At 43.9% G+C, this 22,715-nt stretch overlaps 3 protein-coding genes across 3 annotated transcripts in view; 2 read left to right on the top strand and 1 right to left on the bottom strand.

Annotated features, from left to right (window-relative positions):
- ZDHHC5 (zinc finger DHHC-type palmitoyltransferase 5) overlaps positions 1 to 14,130 on the top strand; it is a 26,232-nt gene extending 12,102 nt beyond the window's left edge. Inside the window, exons 3-11 of the mRNA XM_007953858.2 lie at positions 7,193 to 7,350; positions 8,664 to 8,836; positions 8,990 to 9,092; positions 9,727 to 9,818; positions 10,468 to 10,600; positions 11,119 to 11,242; positions 11,651 to 11,763; positions 12,369 to 13,228; positions 13,965 to 14,130. Coding sequence (XP_007952049.1) covers positions 7,193 to 7,350; positions 8,664 to 8,836; positions 8,990 to 9,092; positions 9,727 to 9,818; positions 10,468 to 10,600; positions 11,119 to 11,242; positions 11,651 to 11,763; positions 12,369 to 13,228; positions 13,965 to 14,130 — 1,922 coding nt within the window. The remainder of the gene's footprint in view (positions 1 to 7,192; positions 7,351 to 8,663; positions 8,837 to 8,989; positions 9,093 to 9,726; positions 9,819 to 10,467; positions 10,601 to 11,118; positions 11,243 to 11,650; positions 11,764 to 12,368; positions 13,229 to 13,964) is intronic.
- Positions 14,131 to 16,815: 2,685 nt separating this feature from the next.
- Positions 16,816 to 20,871, bottom strand: MED19 (mediator complex subunit 19). Its single transcript, XM_007953856.2, has 5 exons — positions 20,604 to 20,871; positions 17,743 to 17,999; positions 17,479 to 17,575; positions 17,076 to 17,170; positions 16,816 to 16,884 (listed from the first exon to the last, which is right to left on the bottom strand). The coding sequence occupies exons 1-5, from the start codon at positions 20,869 to 20,871 to the stop codon at positions 16,816 to 16,818; spliced, it is 786 nt and encodes a 261-aa protein (XP_007952047.2).
- Positions 20,872 to 21,274: 403 nt separating this feature from the next.
- TMX2 (thioredoxin related transmembrane protein 2) overlaps positions 21,275 to 22,715 on the top strand; it is a 9,633-nt gene continuing 8,192 nt past the window's right edge. The window contains exon 1 of the mRNA XM_007953854.2: positions 21,275 to 21,463. Within this exon, the coding sequence (XP_007952045.1) occupies positions 21,275 to 21,463 (189 nt within the window). The remainder of the gene's footprint in view (positions 21,464 to 22,715) is intronic.

Below are 22,715 nucleotides of genomic sequence, written 5' to 3'. Positions count from 1 at the left end.
TAGCCCCTAGAGCCTGGCACTTTGAACTTGGACTTAAAGCCTCCAAATTGTAAGAATAAACTCCTGTTTGTTAAGGCCATCCCATTTGTGGTACTTTCTTGTCAGAGTGGCACTAGGTAACCAGAACACCATTGTTAAAAACCAGGTCTTGAAGCTTTATTCCTATGTTTTCTGAGATTTTTATGGTTTTAGTTCTTGTACTTATGTCATTGATGCAATATGAATTAATTTTCTTATATGGTATGAGGTACTGGTCCCACTTCATTTTTTCCATGTAGAGATCCTAGCACCATTTTTTTTACCTTTATTTTTATTAACTTCTTAAAATGTTTTCAGTGTTCCCTCTGCTCCCCTCCCATACCTGGTAATCAACAAAGAAAGTTTCTTTCCATATATAAACCTTTCCTTGAATTTTTACAATAATGAACTAATAAAATATTTGGCCTTCTGTAGTTGACTTATTTCACTCAGCATAATGTTCTCCAAGTTCATCCACGTTATGCGGTGTTTTGCAGATTCTACTTTATTCTTAAGTGTTGGATAGTATTCCATTGTGTGTATGTGCCATAGTTTGCTTATGTATTCTGTTGATGGACACCTAGGTTGCTTCCATCTTTTGGCTATTATAAATAGTGCTGTGATGAAAATGCGTGTGCATATATCTGTTCTTGTCCTGCCTCTCACTTCTTTAGGATATATACCTAGTAAGGAAATTGATGAATCAAATGGTATTTCTAATTCCAACTTTTTAAGGAATCGCCATACTGCTTTCCATGGTAGTTGTATCATTTGACAGTCCCACCAGCAGTGTATGAGAGTCTCAGTCTCTCCACATCCTCACCAGCATTTGTTATTTTCTGTCTTATTGAACTTTGCTATTAGTGCTGGGGCAAGATGGTACCTCGTTGTTTTGGTCTACTTCCATAGTGATGCCGCCTTGGAATCCCAAGGAGGGGTCGCTATAAGCCGGATCTGACTTGATGGCAGTGAGTTTAATGGCTAACAGGGAGCTCTCATGGTGTAGTGCCTAAGACATTTGACTGCTAACCAGAAGGCTGGAAGTTCAAACCCAGCAGCCACTCCTTAGAAGGAAGACTGGGCAATCTACTTCTGTAGAGATACAACCTTGGAAACCCAAGGAGGAGTTGCTATGAGTAGAGGACGACTTGACGTCATGAACATTTCTTTATGTATTTGTTGGCCTCCTGAATATCCTCTTTGGTGAAGTGTCTGTTCATGTCTTCTGCCCATTTTTTAATTTGTTTGTTTGTCTTTTTATTGTTGAGGTGTTAGAGTTTTCTATAAATTTTAGAGATAAGTCCCTTGTCAGATATGTCGTTACTGAATATTTCTTCCCAATCTGTAGGTTCTCTTTTGACTCTTTTGAAGAAGTCTTTTGAAGCACGTACAAATTTAATTTTTAGAAGGTCCCATTCATCTAGTTTATCTTCTGCTGTTTGTGCATTTTGGGTTATGCTTGATAGTTTATTTATGTCATAAATTAGGGCCCCTAAATTTGCCCTTAGTTTTTCCTTGAGCAACTTTATAGTTTTAGGTTTCACATTTAAGTCTTTGATCCATCTGCAGTTGATTTTTGTGTGTGTGGCATGAGGTATGGATCTTGTTTCATTTTTCTGAAAATGGATATCCAGTTTTGCTAGCACTATTTATTAAAGAGACTGTCGCTTCTGCATTTAATGGATTTTAGTCCTTGGTCAAAAATTAGCTGATCATAGGTCAATGGATCTATTTCTGGGTTCTCATTTCTCTTCCACTGGTCTATGTGTCTGTCATTGTACCAGTACCAGGCTGTTTTGACAACTGTGGCTGTATAGTAGGGTTTTTTTCTTTTTTCTTTTTTTTAATTGTGATTTGCATGAAAATTTACAGAGCAAATTCACTTTCCATACAGCAGTTCACATACACTTTGTCTCATGACATTGACTACCATTTACCACAATGCAACAGCTCCCCTCCCACTTCCTCCCGATAGTTACCTCTTCCCTGTGACCCTCCCTCCATGCACTCCTACCCCCTGAGCTGTCTCCCTGTGCATAAACAGCCCTTCTTTCTCCCATGATTGTTCTCTCCAAGGACTGTATCTACTTGAGGTAAATGTTCAACTCAGATGCCTGTCTTTTGTTTGGCTGGAAGCCACAGGTGTGTGTTCAATTCCAGACCTGAAAGGCAGCTAGGGGCCATAGTCTTAGTGGTCCCCCAGGCTCTATCAGACTAGCAAACCTGGTGTCCCCCTTTTTTTTTTCCAAATGATTTTGAGTTTTGCTCCACATTGTTCTCCCTCTCTATCCAGGATCTCCTACATAGATCACCCTCCAAATAGTTGACAGTGGTAACTGGCACCATCTAGTTCTTCTGGTCTCATAGTCGTATAGGGTGCGGATCTCATGGTGCACTAGCCGCTGGGACTAATTGTTTCCATGAATCTTCAGTTTTCTTCTTCTTTTGCTCTGGATGAGGAAAGACCCATCGTTGCATCTAGATGGCTACTTGCAAGCTTTTACGATCCCAGTTGCTACTCACCAAAGTAGGAGGTGGAATTGTGTTTTGTGTAGTATGTTATGCCAATTGAGCTTGATGTCCCCTCTGACCATGGTCCCGAGCCCACAAGTTCAACTGCTTGGTCTCTCTGGGTAGCTGGCTGTGACCAAGAAGTGACTATAACCTTGTCCCTTGTCAGCTCTACTGTACACCTGGGAATTCTTACAGATCTGTATAGTAGGTTTTGAGATCCGGGAGCATGAGATCTCCTACTTTGTTTTTCTTCTTCAATAGTGCTTTGCTTATCTGAGGTCTCTTTCCTTTCTATATAAAATTAGTTATTGGCTTTTCCATATCCTTAAAGAATGTTGATGGGCTCTGGGTTGAGATTGCATTGAACGAACATATAGATTGCTTTGGGTAATATTGACATTTTCACGATGTTTAATTTTCCTATCCATGGACATGGTATGTTCTTCCATTTATGTAGATCTCTTATGGTTTCTTGAAGTAGTGTTTTGTAGTTTTTTTTGTACAGATATTTTATGTCTCTAGTGAGATTTATACCCAAGTATTTAATTTTTTTGGTAGCTATTGTAAATGGTACTGATTTCCTTGTTTGCTTTCAGCAGTCTCTTTGCTGGCGTAGAGGAATCCAAACTGATTTTTGGATGTTGATCTTTTATCCTGCCACTATGCTAAATCAATTACTTCCAGTAGTTTTTTTACTGAGTCGCTTGGGTTTTCTATGTATAGGATCATATCATCAGCAAATAGGGATAGATTTACTTCTTCCTTCCCAATTTGGAAGGAGCTCTGGTAATGCCTCAGGCATTTGACTGCTACCCAGAAGGCTGGCTGTTCAAACCTACTAGCCACTCCTCGGAAGGAAGGTTAGGCAATCTACTTCTGTAGTGATACCACCTCGGAAACCTAAGGAGAGGTTGCTATGAGTCGGATCTGACTGGATGGCAGTGAGTTTGGTTTTTTTTTGGTTTCCCAATTTGGATGCCTTTGACTTCCTTTTCTTGCTTTATTGCTCTGGGTAGGACTTCCAGTACAGTGTTGAATAGAAGTGGTGAGAGAGGACATACTTGTCTGGTTCCTGTTCGCAGGGGGAATGGTTTCAGTCTCTGTCCATTGAGAATAGTGTTGGCTGTTGGTTTTTCATAGATGCCCTTCATTATGTTGAGGAATTTCCCTTCTATTCCTATTTTTCTGAGACTTTTCATCAGGAATTGGTGTTGGATTTTATCAAATGCCTTTTCTGCATTGATGGATATGATCATGTGGTTCTTTTCCTTTGTTTTGTTTATGTGATGGATGATGTTGATTGTTTTCCTAGTGTTGGACCATCCTTGCATACCTGGTATGAACCCCACTTGGTCATAATGAATTATTTTTTTGATATGTTGTTGGAGTCTGTTGGCTAGGATTTTGTTGAAGATTTTTGCATCTGTACTCATGATTGATAATGGTCTGTAGTTTTCCTTTTGAGTAATGTCTTTGCCTGGTTTTGGTATCAAGGTTATACTTGCTTTATAAAATGAATTTGGGAGCCTAGCACTATTTTTGAAGAGACTATTTACTCATTGAATGGACTTGGCACCCAAATTGAAAATCAGTTGACCATAGAAAAGAGTTTATTTCTGGACTTTGAGTTCTATTCCGCTGGTCTGTATGTCTGTCCTGTACTGGTACAGATATTCTTCCTTTTATTGTGCTTTGCTGCATTATGCTTCTCTGATACTGTGTTTTTTAGAAATTGAAGATTTGTAGCAACTCTGTGTCAAGCAAGTCAGCTGGCACCATTATTCCAATAGCAGGTACTCAATTTGTGTCCTTGTGTCACATTTTGGTAATTCTCAAAGTATTCCAAACGTTTTTCTGATAGACTTAATAGACTATAGCATAGGGTAAACATAATTTTTACATGCACTGGGTAACCAGAAAATAGTGCTTTTTTGCAATACTCACTTTATTGTGGTGGTCTGTAACTGAACCCACAGTTTATCTTTGGTGTGCCTATACCAGATTTTTTTATTATTATTATTACTTTATAGAGTGATAGAGTGAAGGTTTTTTTTTTTTGCTTTTTAATTAGGATACAGAAGACTTCAGCATGTTTGTAGCATAAGGAGATAAACCAGAAGAGAGTATTTGAAATTGAAGAAAGGGGATAATTGAAGAGTGAATTTCTAGAGGAAGGAGATGCTTTCCAGTGCATGTTGAAGTGTTGTCCTTACATAAGTAGGTTGTTTCTGAGATAGAGGTGAGAATAAGAACTACCATTGGTGAAATAAGAGGTAGAAAGAGGAGAACTTGATTAAAGTTGCTACTGATGACATCTAATTTTCCTCTCAAATGTGAGTTACCTTGTAAAGAGTGAGACAGGTAGGATTATTGGCATAGGAACTTGGGTGAAATGAGGCATCTCTGAAACTTACTGTGTAGTGAAGGACTGTGGCATCGCATAATCTCTCATAGCTTCTAAGGCCTGAATCACTGTGTTCCACTTGTGACTTCTGTTTCAAAGATAAGGTGAGTGGAAGGAACTCTTGAGTCCCTAAAGACAAGAAGGGCTATTTTAATGAGCCTTTAATAGTCATTTATCAAATATTTATTCATCTGTTATATAGAGGATAAAGAGCCCTGGTGGTGCAGTGGTTAAACACTTAGGTGCAAACTGAAGGATGGGAGGTTTGAACCTAGCTGCTTCCATGGGAGAAAGATGTGGCAGTCTGCCCCCTAAAGATTACACCTTTGGAAACTGTAGGAGCAGTTCTGCTTTCTCTCAAGTTGCTATGAGTCAGAACTAACTCAATAGCAACTTTTTGTGTGTGTGTGTGTGTGTTTATATGGTAGGCACTAAACCCACCAGCCACTCCTCGGAAGGAAGGTTGGGCAATCCTACTTCCGTAGTGATACTGCCTCGGAAACCCAAGGAGGGGTCGCTATGAGTCAGGGCCGACTCGACGGCACATAACAACAACAACAACAATGGTTGTCACTTGGTGATTTTTTTTTTTTTAAAGATCATTGCTTTAAGATAGCTTGGTCTACTGAACATTTACATTAGGTAGATAAACTCCTTGGAAATAATCATGGGAGAATAGAAGGCTGTGTACTCACGGAGATACCTCAGGGGGCAGGAGTGCATGGAGGGAAGGACACAGGGAAGAGGTAACTATGGGGAGGAAGTGGGAGGGAGCTGTAGCATTGTGGAAAATTGTAGTCAATGTCATGAGACAAAGTATGTGTGAGCTGCTGTATGGAAAGTGAATTTGCTCTGTGAACTTTCACCCAAATCGCAATTACAGATAAAGAAACAAAGATAGCTTGGTCTAGAAGAGAGTATTAAAAAAAAAAAAACCAAACTCACTGCCATTGAGTCGATTCTACTCATAGCGACCCTCACTTGGGTCTCCAAAGCAGTATCTCTATGGAAGTAGATTGCCCAGTCTTCTTTCCGAGGAGTAGCTGGTGGGTTTGAACCATCAGCCTGCTGGTTAGCAGTCAAATGCCTTGGCACTGTGCTACTAGAAATATATGAATAAATACACTGAATGATAAGTTACAAGAGTAATCAAAGAGCTGGAGTACTTCAGAGGAGAAGGAGCTCACTTCTGGTAGAAGAATGTGTGTGAAACAATCAAATTCCACTGTAAGTAGGAAAGAAAAACCTGTTGTTAAAAATTAAAATTTTAATAAGTGATATAATCATTATGTAGAAAGTATAAAAAAGATAAATACCACCTATAATTTCACAGTTCAAAGATAACTACTGTTACACACTTTGAATATTTTGATGTGTGTATATGTGTATGTATATATGTATGTATGTGTGTGTATATATATGTGTATGTATATATAATTTTTAAATTACACATAAAAAATGGGATCGTTCTGTTTGTATTGTTTTCACTTTGCATTTTTTCCACTTATTTATCTTGTGAGCATTTCTCCAAGTCAGTTAAATTTGAAAAATTTGAAAACTTACATTGTACTGGCTACACTATCACTTACTTAACTTTTCCTTCTTACAGTTTTTTTATATTATTATTAATAATAAAAAATTGCTCACTGTAAATAAGCAAATAATGCCTTTTAAATTTTGAAATGTAATGGTAGGTTTCTGATAGGTGAAAATTGGGAGCAGGGGCATTCATGTGAAGAGAGCTTGAGCAGCAAACAATTCTGCAGTACACAAGGAGGACTGATAAGTAGAGGAAGGCATTTTAGGTAAGGGGTTCATGTATGGCAAAAAGGTAGATGTCAGTTTCTCTCGAATTACTATAGTTAGTTCAGTCATGACTTGCAGATAGTGAACTGCTGTGCACACTCCAAATACATGTATTTTAATATGTTAATTATTCACTCTTCTTGAAATACATTCATAATAGGTAAACCATAGAACATCAGTGTACACATAGAGCTGCCTCTTCTGAGTCACTTTCTCTTTAATTTCACTTTAAGGAGGTGAATTCACTTAAGAATGAAATTCTTTCCTCATCTCTGTCCCCCTAGTGCTATATACAGAGCTGATCTCACAGTATTATAGTTACTACTTTCTAGTTTTTGCAGCCATTTTAGTCTAATATTCCTCGAAGGGTCAGATTTTAAACATCACCACATCCCTAGTGCCTAGTACAGTTCTGATATAACTATTTTAATTGACTTTTCCTCTCTACAGCTGAGGAGGATGAAGACAAGGAAGATGACTTCCGAGCTCCCCTTTACAAAACCGTGGAGATCAAGGGCATCCAGGTGCGCATGAAATGGTGTGCCACTTGCCGCTTCTACCGTCCTCCTCGATGTTCCCACTGCAGTGTCTGTGACAACTGTGTGGAGGTAAGAACTTGGGGTGGGAGAAGTCCTGACACTTAAGTTACCTTTGTCTTACGTAGAGAATAAGAACTGTATCTTGTAATTTCTTGGTCTTAGTGAAGTACAGTCCTGGCTGACTGCCTGGGCTGCATGTTCTAGCTCTGTCCAGCAGTGTTAGCAGTGAGGCAGGGCATAGTTTCTTGCAGGAGGGAAGCTGAGGCCCGAGCAGACACAGGCTTCCCAGGACCAGGAGTCATAACTCCAGGTTCTTGGCTCATCTTTTTGGTTACATTTGTCCTGGCTTTGTCTCATCTCTTGCTCCCCCTATGTCATGCTGTTGCGTCCAGTTACTATAATTCTGTTTCACTTGCTTCCTTTCTCATCCCCTTGTCTTTTCTATTTTGTCTCTTCTTCCAATCCATCTTTAGTGTAAGCAGTTGCCTGCCAGATTTTCTTCTTTTGTTGAGAACCTTTACGTTTTTGCGAAGTCTTTCATCCCTTTTAGAGTTCTTGGTCACAGAGGATAACGCCTTGAGAGCTGGCCTTGACCTTTGGCCATCTTCTGCAAGGTCTTCTGTTGTGGCTACCTAGTACTGCTCTGACAAGAATATACCACAAGTGGGGTGGCCTTAACAAACAGGAGTTTATTCTCTTATAGTTTGGAGGCTTTAAGTCCAAGTTCAAAGTACCAGCCTCTAGGGGCTGGGTGAAAGCCCCTCAACCTTGGGGTCCAGCTCTGCCTCCTGCTCCTGTACCATTGGAGCTAGAGGCATTTGTTCAGTCAGACAGCTGCTGGCTGCTGAGGCTAAGAAACCCGAGGTTAACAAGTAAAAAGGCACAGTCCCGATGTTACCAACCACACGGCAGGCCATTAACTCAAGTCCATTCTAAGTCTGAAGGTCAGCAGAGCATGGCAGGCTGCTGAACAATGACACAGCTACATGTAGGGTCCAAGTGTGCCATAAGCTAGAGACCATTCCCAAAGCTGCTACTTATATATGGGAAGCAGACCACATACCCACAGCAGCTGCTCAGCTGCTTGTGGTAGATCCCACGATGGAGCTGACTGCCAGTCTCATCATGGGGAATAACTACCACCAGCTGCCCAGCCACTCAACCAGGCCCAGCCAAGTTGACACACGGAAGTAACCACCAGGTCTTCCTTATGTAAGATGCAAGATGGACTGCATAAATCTGTTTTACATTTTTTAACTAAATGGTGAAGATGATCACATATTACTAAAAGCAAAACTTAAGGTCTGCCAACTGTTCTTTTGACAGAATGCTCTATGCTGTGGTCCAAGGATGCTTCTCAGTCTGTCTTTTTTTGCCTCTAGGAATTTGATCATCACTGCCCCTGGGTGAACAACTGTATTGGTCGCCGGAACTACCGTTATTTCTTCCTCTTTCTCCTTTCCCTGACAGCCCACATTATGGGTGTGTTTGGCTTTGGCCTCCTTTATGTCCTCTATCACATGGAGAATCTCTCAGGGGTCTGCACGGCTGTCACGTATCCTTCAAGGCCTGTGGGTTTTAGGGTCTGGGAGGGGGAGTAATGAGGCAGGTAGTCCTGTGGTAGTGAAAGTTGAAAGAGAAGATGGCTGCCACTGGGGCTAGTAAGTCAGGTCACATTGTTCTGTTGTCCTTGATGGTTTGACTTCAGAATGGCAGTGATGTGTGTGGCTGGCTTATTCTTCATCCCTGTAGCTGGCCTCACAGGATTTCACGTGGTGCTGGTGGCTAGGGGCCGCACAACCAACGAACAGGTACGGGGAGAAATGATAGGTCAGCCCTGAAGAACAGAACGTGTAGCAGCCTAGTGCTTCCACAAGATGCTCAGTGGATACCTTTTATAACGATGCTGAGATTAGTGGTGGTGGGGGGAAATCGTTAAAGTTTCTCATGTAAGCATGAGAATTGAGGCTGCTTCATGGTTAACATTCATTTACTGAATGCCTGCTATATACTGGATACTTTAGGCTTTGAGGTTGTAGTAACAAGACCTGGACCTAGTACTACTTACGGAAAGTTTCCTTTGGGGAAAAGTTATTTTTGTGTACATAATAATAGCGCATCTTAAGTGCTTACTTTATGTATGTTACCTTATTTTTCAGTATTCCAAGAGGCATTTATGTCTACTTTACATGAGGAAACTGGTGTTTAGGGTCAGATAACTACCTCCTTGAGGTAGACGTAGGATTTGAAACCAGGACCCTGACTCCAGAGCCCTCACTCCTAACCATCATGACTATAAGCTCCTTGATGGCAGGATTGTGTTTTATTCATTTTTGTGTCCCCCAGGTAGTGGATGCATAATAGACATTTACTGTTCATTTGTGTTTTCCTCTTTAGAGAGGTCAAGGTCCATCTGACTAACGTGGTCCTGTTTCCTCTCTCTAGGTTACGGGTAAATTCCGGGGAGGTGTGAACCCCTTCACCAATGGCTGCTGTAATAATGTTAGCCGTGTACTCTGTAGCTCCCCAGCACCCAGGTACAGCTACCTCTTTGATCTCATGTTTACTCTTGGTCAAAATATTAATCATCTTTGGGCTTATTATGGTATAGGGGAGGGCAGATGGAGACTGCCTATAGGAAGGCTTTTTTTGTCTATGAATGGCAAATGACTATGAGGGAGAGCCTGTCCATCCTTTAGTAGACCCTGTGAGTTCAGGTGATATACTTCAGGTATCACAATTACTCTCCTTTGAGAGCTGAAGATGAGTTTTACTTCAGAGTGCCTTGAGCTAGGTATCTTCCCATAGAACCCTAGTCTTGCTGCAGTTCTTAATGGAATCAAACTAATCAGTTCAGTGCTGACCTTTCCACTGGCACAATACCCAAAAAAAAAAAACCCTCACTGCCATTGAGTCAGTTCCGACTCATAGCGACTCCCATTGGGTTTCTGAGGTGGTAAATCTTTATGGGAGTATAGTGCCCTATCTTCCTTCCATGGAGCGGTTTGAACTGCCAGCCTTCTGGTTAGCAGTCAAATGCCTTAGGCAGCAAGCCACCAGAGCATCTGGCATGATAGGAGCTTCTTATACTTGTAAAAATGCTTTACATGCTTTACACGTAGTAGGCAAACAATAAATGTTTCAAAATGAACGGATGAATGAAAGCCTTTCAACTCTGACACTCAGGTATTTGGGGAGACCAAAGAGAGAGAAGACAATTGTAATCCGACCTCCCTTCCTTCGACCAGAAGTGTCAGATGGGCAGATAACTGTGAAGATCATGGATAATGGCATCCAGGGAGAACTGAGGAGAACTAAGGTTAGAATTTAGGGAAGTATTACATAGGTAACTTAGGGGATTTCACCTATGGTAAAGGGATGGAAACGTGCTTATAGTTTACAGCTCTCTTCTAGAATTGATCACTCTCTGATTTGTGTTAAATTACTTAAATACATACCTTCTTTTCTCCATTAAATTGTAAGTTCACTGGTAGTAGAAATTAAGTCCATTCATTTCCATGTCTCCTAGGTCTTCATACAACACCTTGCAGATGGTAGGAGCTCAATAAGTAGTTCTTGTTTGAAATGAATAAATACGAGTGCTAGAATTAAAGCTACCGGAGCTCCTAAAGTCTTGATGCAAACTTTAAAAAATAAATAAATAAATAAAATCCAGTACTATCCCCAAACTGAGTCTGGTGCCTTGACTTCAAGTCTTACTTCAGAAATATATAATTGACTCCCAAACATCCTTTTTATACCATTTTAATATTTTGAATTGCCTTAAAGCTGAATTCTCCAAATCTGCTTTTTCTATTCTCACCCCGCACTTACCAGTCCAAGGGAAGCTTGGAGATAACCGAGAGCCAGTCCGCCGACGCGGAACCTCCACCACCTCCCAAGCCAGACTTGAGCCGCTACACGGGGCTACGAACACACCTCAGCCTGGCTGCTACCGAAGGTAAGGGCTGCCTCGACCTGCAAGACCCTATGGAAAGCAGCAGTGAGGAGGTTAGTTGTGAGCTGTGGAAAGGGCAGCCAAGGGCTGGGAGATCCCAATTGTGTGGTAGCTGAACACATCCAATAGGTGGTACTTAGGCCACTTCCTTGAATAGCTGAAAGAGAGGGATTGTAGCTTAGCTCTTGGCAGTGAATTGGGTAAAACCAGCAGCTCCTAGACCAGAGAACATCCTAGACCTGCCTAGTGCTTTCACCCAACCTGCGTTCTGGATGCAGGTGAGCCTTTAGTTCCCTGAACTTTCTTTTTGCTAGATATGATCTTTTTATTCCTTGTCATCCCCCTGAAGTTTAAGGAACTCTAGCTAGGTTAAGAAAACAGCTTACAAGGCCCTGGGCCTTTTTCCTGCAGATAGCAGCCTTTTGGGCAAGGACAGCCCCCCTACGCCAACTATGTACAAGTATCGGCCGGGCTACAGTAGCAGCAGTGCATCAGCCGCCATGCCTCATTCTTCCAGCGCCAAGGTATGAGTATTCTGTAAGAAAAGGGGTTGTAATGGATGCCACCTGGGCCTAGGGGAAGGCAAAGACAGAAGAGAAGGGAAGGAAACCAAGTGTTTCACTAATTGTTAGCAGTAGTGGAATTGAATAGCCTGTCCTTCAAAGACAGAGGTAATGGAGCATAACAGATAAAAGCTCTGATTACAGTGTCAGGCCTGTGTTCAAAACCCGGCTCTGCGACTGTGGGCAAGTTAACCTCTCTAAGCCTCATTTTCTCCATCTTAAACTGAGATGTTACTTGTCCTAAAATGAGTTTAGAAGCTAAATAAGATAATGCATGTAAAAGCCTATTATTCTCACTGCCGTAGAGTCAGATCTGACTCATAGTGACCTCTCCTTGGGTGTCCAAGGCAGTATCTCTACGGAAGTAGATGGCCTAATCTTCCTTCCGAGGAGTGGCTGGTGGTGGGTTTGAATCATCAGCCTTCTGGATAGCAGTCAAATGCCTTAGGCACTACGCCACTATTATTAGCACTTAATAAATACCATCTTTGTCTCACTCCTTGGGCTCTGGGGTCTAGCTGTGTCACAAGAGGACCTGTAAGACCCTTCCTTTCTTTCTCCCTCAGTTGAGTCGCGGGGACAGCTTGAAGGAGCCAGCCTCAATTGCAGAGAGCAGCCGCCATCCCAGCTACCGTTCAGAGCCCAGCTTGGAGCCAGAGAGCTTCCGCTCTCCCACCTTTGGCAAAAGCTTTCACTTTGATCCACTATCGAGTGGCTCCCGCTCCTCCAGTCTCAAGTCAGCCCAAGGCACAGGGTTTGAGCTGGGCCAGTTGCAGTCCATTCGTTCAGAGGGTACAACCTCCACCTCCTATAAAAGCCTGGCCAACCAGACACGCAATGGAAGCCTATCTTATGACAGCCTGCTCACTCCTTCAGACAGCCCTGATTTCGAGTCTGTGCAGGCAGGGCCTGAGCCAGAGGCGCCTCTAGGCTACACCTCTCCCTTTCTGTCAGCCCGGCTGGCTCAGCAACGGGAAGCCGAGAGGCACCCACGTTTGGTGCCAACAGGCCCATCACACCGAGAGCCCTCACCAGTCCGGTACGACAATCTGTCGCGCCATATTGTGGCTTCCCTCCAGGAACGTGAGAAGCTGCTGCGCCAGTCACCCCCACTCCCAGGCCACGAGGAAGAACCAGGCTTGGGGGACTCGGGCATTCAGTCAACACCAGGCTCAGGCCATGCCCCTCGTACTAGCTCCTCCTCGGATGATTCAAAGCGATCACCCTTGGGCAAGACTCCACTGGGACGCCCAGTTGCCCCACGTTTTGGCAAGCCAGATGGGCTAAGGGGCCGGGGACTAGGGTCCCCTGAACCAGGCTCACCTGCCCCATACCTGGGCCGATCTATGTCTTACAGCAGCCAAAAAGCCCCACATGGTGTCTCTGAGACGGAAGAAGTGGCCTTGCAGCCATTACTGACACCCAAGTAAGTATCAGTGCTGTCATAGCCCTCAAAAACCAAAACACGAAACTCGCTGCCATTGAGTTAGATCAGACTCATGGCGACCCCTCCTTGGGTTTCCAAGGCGGTGTCACTACAGAAGTAGATTGCCCAATCTGCAGCAGGCTTAAAATCAGCCTAGTGCCCTGCAGGTCTCGGGGCTTTACGGGAACACTCCAGCGCATGTGGCCCAGAGCTGTCTCCTCTTAAGATAGCTCGTTTTCAGTCTCGCTCAACACCCACTGCCTCATGGGCCATTCCTGTTAAGAGACTGAAGATGAATGTTTTTACCTTATTCCTGACTTCCTAAAAGTGCCTAACTGCCCGAGAATAAATACATTTCTGAGATATAGCTGCTATTAGAGAAGATTAAAGGGGGGAGACAGGAATTGATTGGGTTTGTTGCAAAACCAAAAAAAAAAAAACTTATTGCTGTTGAGTTGGATTCGACTCATAGCCACCCCTCCAAGGGTTTCCAAGGCGGTATCACTATGGAAGTAGATTGCTCAACCTACCTTCTGAGGAGTAGTTAGCAGTCAAATGTCTTGTAAGGAGAATGTAAAACAAAAAGGAGTGTTTGGGTGAGAATATATGTACGTATATATGTATGTATGTACGTAGTACAATACATCTTTTTTCCTCCTTTTTAAAACTGCCCCTCATTTTTCTGTGTTGTGTGTCCCATTTCCTGACCCCTATTTCTTTTTTTTTTTTTCCCCAGAGATGAAGTACAGCTCAAGACTGTCTACAGCAAATCCAATGGGCAGCCCAAGAGTATAGGTTCAGCTTCTCCTGGCCCGGGCCAGCCGCCTCTCAGTAGTCCCACAAGAGGAGGAGTCAAGAAAGTATCAGGAGTGGGCGGTACCACCTATGAGATTTCCGTGTGAGCCTTTGGCGCCCTTCCCCCATGCCTCTGTGCTTACACCAAAGGGCCCCAGGTGGTCATCTTCCTTCCCTCAACGGGCTCCCCTCCCCTGCATGGACATTTCTAAACTGCCGATTCCAGGAGGATGAGGAACTTTCAGAAAATGCAGTGGGGCTGGGGAGTTGGAGAATTGAAGCCCTGGGACTGGGGTAGCAGTCTCCTTCCACCTTTAAGACCGCCTTTAACCCCTGGACCAGACTCAGTGGACATCTGTGCAATTGCTCGCCCTGGAGGGAACCAGATCATTTTTAAATCAGAAATAATTTTTTTTATTATTGTTACGGATTCTATTTTTTTCCTCTTCTGCGTTACCAGGTGTGTGTGTACATACATACATACATATATATATATGTATATGTATATATATATATTATAAATATCAAAGAAATTATATATCTATCCTGGGATGGGAAAATGAGGGAGGGATATGCATAAAGAGGGGATCCCACTCTTCCATTCCTCAGACCAGCAGGAAAAGAGGGGAGACTTTAAAATCTTCCTTATTCCCCAGGGTTCCCTCTCTCCTGTCCCAGTTACTAAGGAAATAGCACCCTCTGTTGTTGGTGCTAAGTGATCAGGAACGAAGCCCAGGAGAGGTGAGCCTGGGAACTCTGTCACAGGACAGGACTTGGAGGGTTAGTTTTCTAGGCTTATTGGCACTTAATTTCTCCAGGAAAGGGGTAATACCCCATGACACCAGTGGTAGTTGGGGGAAGGATCAGGAGGAGTGGCCTAGCTCAAGAATCAATATTGAATCATTCCCTCTCCTTGGAGGAGAGGAATTAGGGTGGGCTCCAGTTAGCCCCTCAAAACTTCCCCCTAACTCACACAGGTAATGTTATTTTAAAATCCAAGGCCGGGAGAAAAGAATCCAAAAAAGCAATATTTTTCATCACATGCCAAAAACTGGGGATAGAGAGGAGGAGTGGCAGGCCTGGGCCCCTCCGATTGTCTCTTGGGGGTTACCCCTCAGCCCACCTCAGTATGGTGCTGGGTAGAGGGGATACCTGGGTTCTAACCTCTAAATAGGGGAGACCCCAGCCTCTAGACAGAGGCCCTTTTATTTTTTATTCTGATTAGCCATTTTAAACCAACAAGGAATAAAAAGAAATCCTGATCTAACCAGCTCCCCCCGACTTGTGTTATTCTGTCTGGTGAAGGCAGGGCCAGTGATCTCTGCTGGGAATTAACAAAGCAAACTTTTTCACAGCTTCTCTGGTCCAGATTCCACTTCAGGCAGGACTGTTGTGAAATGAGCCACTTAAAACTACAGGTCCTGATTTTCTTTGGATGATTTAATGCAGAAACTCCCTGAAAAAATCTTTCAACCACCAAAGCTGCTTGTCATTTCAAAGCTTAGAGAATTCTGGACTTGTACCACATTGTTCCTTAATGAGACTTTTATCTGTGGAAAGTGAATGGTCGTTCTCTGTGTAGCCAAAGGTGAGGCAGTGGGTGATCAGAATATGGCTGCCTTTAAAGCAGGGTGAGTAGACACAGTGGTATTACAAGTGCATCTCAGATCATCTCTTCTGTCTGTAGAAGGTAGAAGGTCGTGCCCTAATTGTAAGCAGGCATCTTCAGATGCTAGAATACCAGTCGAAACTGTCCAGAACACTGTATTTTCACTGTCTATAACTTAAGGATAGTATTTTGCTATGAAATAGATTAAAATGAGCTGAAAGTAGTTTTCTACCCACTGATCTGGGAGCAACGTTTGCTCAAAACTGTTCTGTGTCCAGTTTAAAGTCAGGTGACGTTAGCTCAGGTTTTCTTATGGATGTTTTCAGTTAACTAGTCAGCTGCAAAAAACAAAAGGGATTATCTTACATTTTGTTGGCTTAAGCTGCCTGTTATCTTAGTTTAGAAATATTTTCACATCAGCCAAATAATTTCCCACTAAGGAAGAAGGCGGATCAAAAGCTTTTTAAAAGACACATTTCTCACCAGAGTTTCCCATCAACTGATTGCAGGCTTGGGACTGAAGAACTGACCTTGTGGGAATATGCTGGTGATTGTGGGTGCTTTTTCAGTTGGCTATTTTGTTTTTTAACACAGTATTGACATGGAACACAGTTGAGTCTGAAGATAACCCAGGCATTTGGTGCCTGGGTGAAGCTTCATGTACTCCTATGCTCGACATGATTAAGAGCAGTGATATTTCTCTGCTGTGGAAAGGTACTGGCAAGCCCTACCTCATCTTGGAGGTATTACTTTTGGACCCAGTCTCATTTGGTTGGTTCTCTGCCTGCTGAAGACAAGACTGAAATCCCTTCAGATCTTGTCATACCTGAGCTGAAGTGCTGATTAATAACGCAGCCACACTGCAGCCAGTTTAAGAAATGCGTTTTTTTCCCCCAGAAAAAGATCCTTAACTAGATCACATTCTAAATCAGACAAACTGTACAAAAGAGACAGAACGAAATCTTCCTGGGAGAGGAAGAGATGTCCTTGAGAGCCAGCTAGGCTGAGCCTTACAAAAGCATGGTCCTTTTCCAATACATGAACCTCAAATGAACATGGCACAAGCTGGCCTCTGCCCCAGCCATAGGGGAGGCTTCCAAGGCAGTGTCTGAGAGACTGGCAGCTTTTGTCAGCAGGTTCAGTACAGCAGGAAAAGCCAGCATAGCAGAGTCCAGTGGTCCTGTTAGCGGAGGCTGCTGCTGCTGCTGGCCTGGGAGCTGCCCACCCCTGGGTGGTCTGGACTGTGTCGATTCTGGAAAAGACAAAGATAGTTAAGAGAACAGCTAGGATATCATGGCCTTGACTAGGGCTGTACAGAAAACACTGCAACCTTCCTTGGGTTTTCAGTCTCAGGTCCAACCTGAGGTAAAGGCCTTGAACTCTACCTGGGACCTGGGGAAATGGGAAACCTCACTGGGCTGTAGTCCTAAGTTCCTACCCTACCTTCTTTTTCTTCTTCTCTTTCTTCTTTCTTTTCCGTTCAGGATCCTCCTCTTTTTTCTTTTTCTTCTTTTTGTGATCTGAATCAGATGGTGTTTCTGTAAGAGACGTTAGGTTGCCTGTCACTCCTAAAGCTCAAAACTCCCTACTATGAACTCTGAAGAATACATGAAAACCCTGAGTCAGGGGCAACTGCTTTTCTCCAAACGGCCAGAAATGATACAGAGGTGCTGCTAAAGCCCCTGTCCCAAGTCTCTGCTTACCCGAGACCCCAGCATCCATTTGTTCTTGGGGAGAATTTGGGAGTCCAGGGATCTATGAGAAACTTAACGGGTTAGCTGTAGAAGGCTGAACCATGTCACGGAGGTCAGCTTTGCTGGCTTTGAGCAGAACCACCACTTCTTACCTGGGGGGACAGGATCCTGGGTACGACTCTGTTTGTGCTTGTGTTTGTTCTTCTTTTTTGGAGGCTGAATATGCATCAGACGACATTGCTCTGGCAACTACAGGAACCAAAAGAAGGCCCAGGTGAAGAGGGGGAGGGAATCCCCTGCTCCCATCATCCGTTCTGCTCAGGAAGTTATGAAGGAACAGACAGGGACAAAGAAAAACCACCTCCATGGCCTTTTGGCTTCCCCTTTGCTTTCTTCCTCCCCAAGAGGGAACTCACCGGGCCAGTGTGGAGGCGGAAGCCAGCCAGCATGGTCCCTGTAATAGGATTAAAAGAGCCACCAAGAATAGGGGGCTTTTCAATGAGGGAGCGGAGGCTGCTGTTATCATGGGAACCAGGCAGATCAATCATTCCTGGCAAGTCAGGCAGGAAGTTACTTAGCTTCTCCTTCACCTTCTTCCCGCAGAACTTATTATAGGCATGTTCCAGGTTGTAGTGTGTTATCAGGTTGGTGCTACCTGTCAGCTCTGTGTTGCCTAGTGGGCCAGGGAGAATAATAATAAAAGCATTAGTCCCAGGGCAGAGAGGTTGTTGAAGTCATTGATCCAAAGAGAAAGTGAAGAACTATTAAAAAAATAACCTAAATAAGGACTCCCTTAAATAAGAATTATAAATTTTTAAATTAATTTTAAAAAGAACAAAGATAAAAATTAACTTATGTAATAAGCACTAAAAATATTATACAGCCAGTCCCCAGGTTATGAATGGCCCTCCATAGTTACAAACCAACCACCCCCCAAGCCAATTATATGAGAAATCTGAGGTACATATAATGGTTTATGATAATAAAAAGCTACTTTCCAATACATATCAAAATATTATTACTGTATTAAAGATGTTTTAGTGTATCTGGGCATGTTTTTTTTTAATGCATAGCAAGGTACACTATAGACTATTCTAGGACAAATATTTGACTAAGTGATGTCAGACATGAACTGTATGTAACCGTTCTGACAGTACAATTTTGACCTAAAGATACACTGAGGAAAGGAACTTGCTGGTAATCTGGGGACTGGTAGTTGGAATGGAAAGGAGAAAAAAATTGGCAAAAATCCAAACAGGGCAGAGTAGGAAACTGCTGTAACCCAAAGGAGAAGTTCTGTTCTCCTTGGCCTACTCAGAATAATAGCTACCACTTCAGCAGTGCTTACTCGAAGGTAACCATTGTTGAGTACTTTTCATAAAAATGGCTAGTAAGAAATTTTATTCTTTGACATGATGAAGGTAAGATTACCTAACAACTCAGCTGCAATCGAGCTAAGGGCAAAATGTGGCACAGTGGCTTGAGGGTCTTGCCAAGGATCTTCAGTCTTTTTCACTAGCAAGAAACACTAATCACAGGAAACTGCTGCCTAACCCACTCCTCGGAAGGAAGGTTAGGCAATTTACTTCCGTAGTGATACTGCCTTGGCAACCCAAGGGGGGGTCGCTATGAGTCGGGTCTGACCCGACGGCACATAACAACTACAACAGCCTAACCCTTGTTACCAGCATTCTTCCTCATGATTCCCAGTATAATGCTTTGCCTAGAAGGGAGAAATACTTCATTAGAAGATAACCCACTGCTGTGGAGTTGATTCCGACAACCCTATAAAACAGCAGAACTGCCCCACAGGGTTTCCAAGGCTGTAACTCTTTCACCAGAAGAGCGGCTGGTGGGTTTGAGCTGCTGACCTTTTAGTTAGCAGCCCAGCACTTTAACCACTGTGTTACCAAAAACCCAACCCAACCCACTGCCATCAAGTGGATTCAATGTGTAGCGACCCCCATTGGGTTTCCAAGGCTGTAAATGTTTACAAAAGTAGATTGCCTCATCTTCTTGTGGAGTGGTTGGTGGGTTTGAACCACCTGCCTTCTTGTTAGCAACCAAATGCCTTCCCCAGTACACTGCCAGAGCTCTTACACTGTGTCACCAGGGCTCCTTAATTAGAAAATGGGGAACTAGTCTTCTATATTGACTGTGTGCTATGGCTCAGGTTCCTCTTACCTGTGGAATGGGTAAGAGCTATATTCAGTATACTTTTTTTTTTTTTTTTAAGGTTCAAATTAAGACAATGAAAAGTATGAAGTATTACATAAATGCAAGGCATTATCGGTATAAATACCATGTGGTTGAGCCTTTTTAAAAAAGTATAAACTTGCTAGTAGTTTAATAAGGAACCAGTTACAAGGGTAGAAATACTTAATCAAAAACTTCATCTTTAGTTAAGCTAAACATGCATGGTACAAATGACAAAAGTGGTTCTAAACTGGGAGTCCCTTGAAGGCAGAGGCAATACCTTGATCGTGTATATGTCGCTAGTTACCAGCAGAGTACACACACTGCCATTGGGAGATGCCACTGAGTTGGCCCCTAGCTCATGGTCGTCTATTTAGAAGCAGATGATCAGGCGTTTCTTCCACAAAGCTGCTTGATGAGTTTGAACCGCCAACCTTTATGTTACCAGCTGATAGCAAACTAGTTGCTCAATTGATACTTAAGCCACTAAGGTATTTTTTTCTTTTTTCTGTCTCTATAGCTCTGGTGGCGTAGTGCCTAAGGCATTTGACTACTAACTAGAAGGCTGGCGGTTCAAACCCACCAGCCACTTCTCGGAAGGAAGGTTGGGCAATCTACTTCCGTAGTGATACCGCCTCGGAAACCCAAGGAGGGGTCGCTATGACTCGGGTCCTACTTGATGGCAATGTGTTTGGTTTTGGTTTGGGAGCTTCAGTTTTTCACCTATAAAATTCAACTAATCTACCACAAAGGACTGTTCTAAACATGAAATGCTAAAGCATATGTGAGTATGCTGTGAACTTGAAAGTACTGCACCAAACTCAAACCTTAGGCCATTTATTGAAAGCCAAAGACCATTGTCAGGGATAGGACCCAGATGCAGCGTAGAAGATGGTCCCAGAGATGCACCATCCCATGAATTCATGACATTCTGGGGGTTGCGGATCCACAGAGCCCTTGCGGCTTGGAGCAAGTGACTCCCGGTACGTGTATCCTCTCACCTCCGCCAGCTACCTGAAAGCCACGCCCACCATCTCCTCTCTATGATGATTGGCTGGTTTCGGCCAGGCTTAATACTCACCTGGCAGTTCCCGCATCAGGTAGAAGGGCCCGCAACCAGCCGCTGATTTATCGGCGCCAGGAGGGGCTGTAGCCGCGGGGGGAGGTGGGGCTGTGCCAGGTCCTCCGCCGGGGGGAGGCGGAGGCGGGGGTGGAGGCTTTCCCGGGCCGAAACCCAGTGCGGTTGGAGGCGGTGGTGGGTCAGCTTGAGCGCCAAAGAGCGCTGTAAAATTCTCCATCGTCCCCTCCGCCCCGGCGCTGCCTCGGTATCTGGCGTTGTTGACTTTCATTGGACAATCCCTTCACAGGGCAACGCCCTCCACTTCCAGGAGACGTTTATCACTGGATGTCACAGGCCCCGCTTACCTTCTTCCGGCAACCATTTCCGTCGCTTTATGCGAACGCTCCGGAAGTGATATGTAAACTTATTAAATTCTCCTATGCTACCTCCGCTCACCACAGTCGCATACTCGATTACACGCCTTAAGTGGAAAGAGCGGCAGCTGGATTGACCAATAAGATATCGGTTATTTTTTTTTCAGGTCCTACCTATCCGCATGGCCAATGGAAGTTTATCGTCGGGTCAGTAGGCGGTGCATCCGAGGCTTTATCCAATGGGAGCTTCAGTGGTGTGGGGCAAAGGGACCAGACTGACAGACGCCGTAGGCGGTGGGCGCCTCGAGGGCCGAAAAAATGGCGGTCCTGGCACCTTTAATTGCACTGGTGTATTCGGTTCCCCGACTTTCACGATGGTTGGCCCGACCTTATTACTTTCTGTCAGCTCTCCTCTCTGCCTCTTTCTTACTCCTAAGGAAGTTGCCTCCGCTCTGCCACGGTCTCCCTACGCAACGCGAAGACGGCAACCCGTGTGACTTTGACTGGGTGAGCGACCCCGCATAGCACTCCACGACCTTGAATCTCCTTGCCCCAGCGGGCATATCTGGGAGCCCCGGCTTCACCTTTTCGAGGACATCTGAGGTCCCGAACCTTTAACGGATTTACAGAGTATTAGAACACGGCCTGGACCGTCGTTGTCTAAGATGAGAAAACAGGAAAGAATGACCGTCGTGGGCTTCACAGCCGGTTAATTATAGACCCTGCCCAACAGCGTCTTCGGACCCTCGAGTCCAGGATTCTTTCCGTCTAGTCAATCATACTCGTTAACAGCCCTACCAGAACGTGTGCAACGTTGTACAGTTCTTAAAGCTCTTTGTTGCCCCATTAAATAGCGCCTCCTAACGAACTAGTGAGATAGCTGAGGGAAGTAGTAGCAGTACCGGTTTATTGATGAGGAAATTGATCTCCGCGTGGTTAGGCGACTTGTCCGAAGCCACACAACTAGAATGGCTGGGACTTTAAGTCGCTCTTCTGTCCATGTTGTTGTTATGTGCCGTGGAGTCGGACCCGACTCATAGCGACCCCTCCTTGGGTTTCCGAGGCAGAATCACTACGGAAGTAGACTGCCCAACCTTCCTTCCGAGGAGCCGCTGGTGGGTTTGAGCTGCTAGCCTGGAACCTGCATATTGTACTAGCCATTTCTTATTCGGTAAGCATTTCCAGAGCGCATATTGGCGGTTCGAACCCAACCAGCAGCTCCGTGGGAGAAAGCCCTGGCGATCTGCTCCTTAAAGATTACAGCCTAGAAAACTCTATGGGAGAGTTCTGCTCCGTCACTTAGGGTCGCTGAGTCGGGGTCGACCCCACAGCACCTACCAGCTTTTATTGATTGCTTGTAATTTGGGTGAAAGTTTACAGAGCAAATTTGTTTTCCATTCAAGTTCATACATATTTTGTTTCATGGCTTGGATTGCGGTCCCCACAATGTAACAGCTGTCTTCCCACTTCCTCCCTGTGGTTATCTTTTCCCTTTGTCCTTTTCTCCTCATTCCTGCCCTCTGAGCTATTTCCTTGTGCAAATGCCACCCTTCTAATCATCTGTGGTTGATTGTTCTAAGGAGTGTACCTACTTGGTGTAATTGTTCACCTCTTAGGCCTATTTTAAACTATTAATCTTGCCTAGTAAACAAGTGCTTAAAGGTTTGCCCCACCCAGCAACTCCTTTACCAAACAAAGATCTTTTATATAGTTAATTTCTCTTTACAGTGATGTCTAATAAATAACAAAATACTAGAAG

The sequence above is a fragment of the Orycteropus afer genome, unplaced genomic scaffold (assembly GCF_000298275.1).
Source record: "Orycteropus afer afer isolate SDZICR_OR568_19922 unplaced genomic scaffold, OryAfe1.0 scaffold00419, whole genome shotgun sequence".
Lineage (NCBI taxonomy): Eukaryota > Metazoa > Chordata > Mammalia > Tubulidentata > Orycteropodidae > Orycteropus > Orycteropus afer.
This window is presented reverse-complemented; position numbering and strand designations above follow the sequence as displayed.